This window comes from Ceratina calcarata, unplaced genomic scaffold (genome assembly GCF_001652005.2).
Source record: "Ceratina calcarata isolate Rehan_Ccalc_2016 unplaced genomic scaffold, ASM165200v1 scaffold16.2, whole genome shotgun sequence".
Lineage (NCBI taxonomy): Eukaryota > Metazoa > Arthropoda > Insecta > Hymenoptera > Apidae > Ceratina > Ceratina calcarata.
In genome coordinates, this window is record NW_017137284.1 from 385,703 (window position 1) to 389,375 (window position 3,673).

Here is a 3,673-nt window from a genome sequence, read left to right on the forward strand (position 1 = left end):
ATTGAAAGGATATTCATAATTTGTGCAAATTATTAATTCAAATGTACTTAAGAAAATTCAAATTGAGAAATACTAATTTGTAAATGACGGAAGGTATTGTTGTATAATCTTCAAACTTTATAAACGACCCTTGTAAGAGTTATGGGGTCTTTAAGGGATTGAGTGGCAGAAATTCTCACGGGGAGGAGTATCATTTCGGTCGATTACATTTGAACGGTGCACAGCGGGCACTAACAATGATCTTCAAAGAGAGATTAATTAATTAGGATTCCTTGGTCCGCAGTGGTGCTCGGATGGGCCACGGCGGGCTAAAAAAAGGCGGCGGCGCGTAGGAAGCGGACCAAGAAGTGGCAGATAAGGAGACCTCGTGTACTCCTCGTCCAAAGGGGCAGCAAACGTTGACGGATCTCGTCAGTCGACGTACGCTCGTCATCGCGTTAGCCACTGTGCCTCACAGATTTCCTCGTTTCTTTAGAAGAGTGAGTGTTATCGTGTATTGTGAAAGGAGTGGAATAGTAATCAGTACGAGAGTAAAGACAGTGAATCATGAAATTGATCAAATATACAAGAACAGTGGTTCAATAATTTTTAACTAACGAACTAATAAGCTTGTATTTATAAATAGCGCATTATTTGAATTATTAATAAGAAATCAATTAAAGAACTTTCGGAAGCAGAATAAAATTCTATTATACGCGGAAACATATGGAAGTTTATGAGATTTCTTAGAAGTGAACAGGAAGAGGGAAAAGTGGAGCATGTGCCTAATAGCAACTGGCTCGAGAATGTGATTATTCTCGGAGAAACATGTGTAATAATTTTGTTCAGATTGAACGAGAAACCTTGGAGATATACGAATGGGAAAACAATAGTCAGAAAGAAATAAGTTTCGGACGATGAATCAAACGTGAGAACGATAAGCGAGAGAAGTTATCAGCGAGTGTCACCGGGTATCGTGCTTTCCGAGAAAGCAGTGAAAATTAATTATTTTCAATAAGGCAAGGTTGAAGTTCATCGGTTCAGCCGACGGTTCACGGAAGACGCGTTTAAAACCCCAAAGCGGTTCATTGGAGGCGGAAAGAGGAAGCTCTTTCTTCGAGGACGACGCTTAAGCGATTCCCGCCGTCGTTTTTTGCGACCGCGGCAAGAAAATCGGACGATGGTTACGGATAGAACGACTTAGCGGCTGCCGAGAAACGAAAAGGGTAAAAAGGAGAAACATGGACAGAAAGAGAGAGAGAGAGAGAGAGATGAATTCAAGTGGCTGGACGGATAAGGAACACTCGTGCGTTTAATCGTCTCAGCCGAGGGTCAGACAAACGATTGCTACCGTCTTACACTCCCATAACAACTTGTTATATTCTGTGATACATATTTCTAAATATCATACAATAAAAACACTTGCGAATTTAATAATTCTCGAAATATGCAAATATGACATTACTTTATTCACGCAACCAAGCAAGCAATCTTATTTACGCTTCCAATAAAGAAATCATATTACATTATCTTGACCTCAATTGTAACCTTCTTTCATCATAAAACTATGATAATTCAAATTAAGTTCAAGTGTCCAAAATGACAATTCTTTCGAAAGTTGTATTAAAATATACACACAATCACGCTCGATGAAGTTTCTCACCGAGTATGTTCCTTTGTCATTGAAAAGTGCTGCGATAAGAATATCTGCTCTCATTCTAGTAAATCTTTAAATATATTAATTGGTTAAATCAACTATTTTAGACGAAACGAATTTAATGGAGTTAATGGAGAAACGTCTGAATGCTAAATCTTTGTTCAAATCATCTGCAACAGAGATAAACAACTTGGATACAAAAGAACTGTGCATGTTCGAATAGATGAGAAAGGAAAACAGATAAAACATAAGAAAATGCAGTGAATAATATATGAAATATATAGTAAGTGAAACATTGTTATAAAAATGTTGTATGCTTTGCTCGTCGTTATAGTACACACGTTATTACCATAAGACGTAAGTTATCTTTAACGAAATCGTTTTTCTTTTTCCAAAGCGCGCTCGCACTGTTCGTTTGGAAACATGTTACGACGAGGGAGCGCATAAAGACGATACAAAATGGGCGATTCGGTAACAAACGGCACGATTTTCGGTCTCGAGTCGGGGGGCGAGACTCTGAAGCACTTTCCGCGACCAGTTACTATCGCGGCCGCCGTTTGCGCGATAATTTTCAGCATCGTCGGAGTCGCAGGTAAAAATTACAATTTTACTTACACGCAATTACTAACGAATTCCTTTGAGAAATCAATTAATTTCAATCCTCATTTATATCATGCGTTTCTCTTTAAAATGTGTACAGGGTTCAATTGTTTCCATTATTATAATTCTTGTGGAATATTGTAAAAGAAAATGTAGTGTATGAAGGGAATAGTCTACAGAGTTTCACATGCATTTATTATTTAAATAGCGAGTGAACGTTTAATTGTTTAAATTGTGTGGTCAAGTTCTCGTTAACCCATGGGTGGCATTTCTTAAGTTGTGACTATTAACAGCTCTAATTTTACGCGAGAGGGTGTCAGGAATTACAATGATTAATATCTCTCTTCTTCATTATCCGTCTGCCTCAGCGCTTTCTTCAATTGCAATCACGATGGATGCTTTAATCAAGCACTTTCGCTATCTTTAATCTTTAGGTATCTTCTGAATATGGCGTCATGTTTTCCTTAAACATTTTTCAAAATATTGGATATAACATTTTTTTTTCTATTCACATTTTTATAGGCAAAAAGAATTTAAATATTATGATTTTTATATTGTTGTTTCAGGTAATCTGGTAACAGTGATTGCACTCTTGAAATATACAAGATTAAGGCGACACGCTACGACAGCTTTTGTTATAAGTCTCAGTATATCCGACTTAATTTTTTCTGCTGTAAACTTGCCGTTAACTGCGAGCAGATATTTAAACGAGGCTTGGGTGCTCGGTGAGACTCTCTGCAAGGTGTTCCCGCTGTTTTTTTATGGAAACGTGGCAGTCTCTTTGCTCAGCATGGTGGCGATCACCATCAATCGGTTTGTATATTTAAGTTTAGTTAATAATCATTTCCATTTAAATAAAATTAAAATTAAATAAAATTTCTACTCGGATTTAGTAGTTCGAATTGATTTCGATTAATATTTCAATTGTGATTCAATTGTAAACATTTAATTCTTATTAAATGATGACAAGTATCTAAAAGAATGATAATGATCAAGAGATCAGTTCTACACAGCTGTTTCGGTAGAGCTTCTTGTTCGCGTTATCACCGTATAGTTTATTTTAAAACATGCTGACGAATGATATTGATTGCCCATACTCAGCATAGTTCTATACAGGCTGAAACAGAACTAGTGTTAGGCCTGCAAATGTGGAGAAGCTGAGGTGATTTTAAATCATATTTTTCTTTATCAAAATCCGAGGCGTGGTTGTCGAATTATTAAGGAAAAATCGCTACCAACCAGAGCGCTTGTATAGCGCGCGCTTGCAATTAGAAGAGCGACAACTGCCTCGGATGTTGCCGCGACAACTGACTTGAGGAAATACAAGCCCAAAAAGTCTGGAATTTTTTACGCCTTTTTGAATATATTTCAATATTTTTCGATATTTTGACAAAAAAAATTTTTTTTATTTTTCCGAGATTTTTCCAAGGGGTACCC

The 3,673-nt window shown here is 36.9% G+C and overlaps 1 protein-coding gene across 6 annotated transcripts in view; it reads left to right on the forward strand.

Moving 5' to 3' along the window:
• Tre1 (Trapped in endoderm 1) overlaps positions 1-3,673 on the forward strand; it is a 9,208-nt gene that overhangs the window by 1,147 nt on the left and 4,388 nt on the right. The window contains exons 2-5 of one of the 6 annotated variants that reach the window (XM_026819749.1): positions 284-1,645; positions 1,744-1,919; positions 2,034-2,228; positions 2,803-3,049. In XM_026819749.1, the coding sequence (XP_026675550.1) occupies positions 2,096-2,228; positions 2,803-3,049 (380 nt within the window). In that variant the 5' untranslated portion in view covers positions 284-1,645; positions 1,744-1,919; positions 2,034-2,095. The remainder of the gene's footprint in view (positions 1-283; positions 1,646-1,743; positions 1,920-2,033; positions 2,229-2,802; positions 3,050-3,673) is intronic. The other 5 variants (XM_026819751.1, XM_026819752.1, XM_026819750.1 and 2 more) reach the window with 5 other exon arrangements.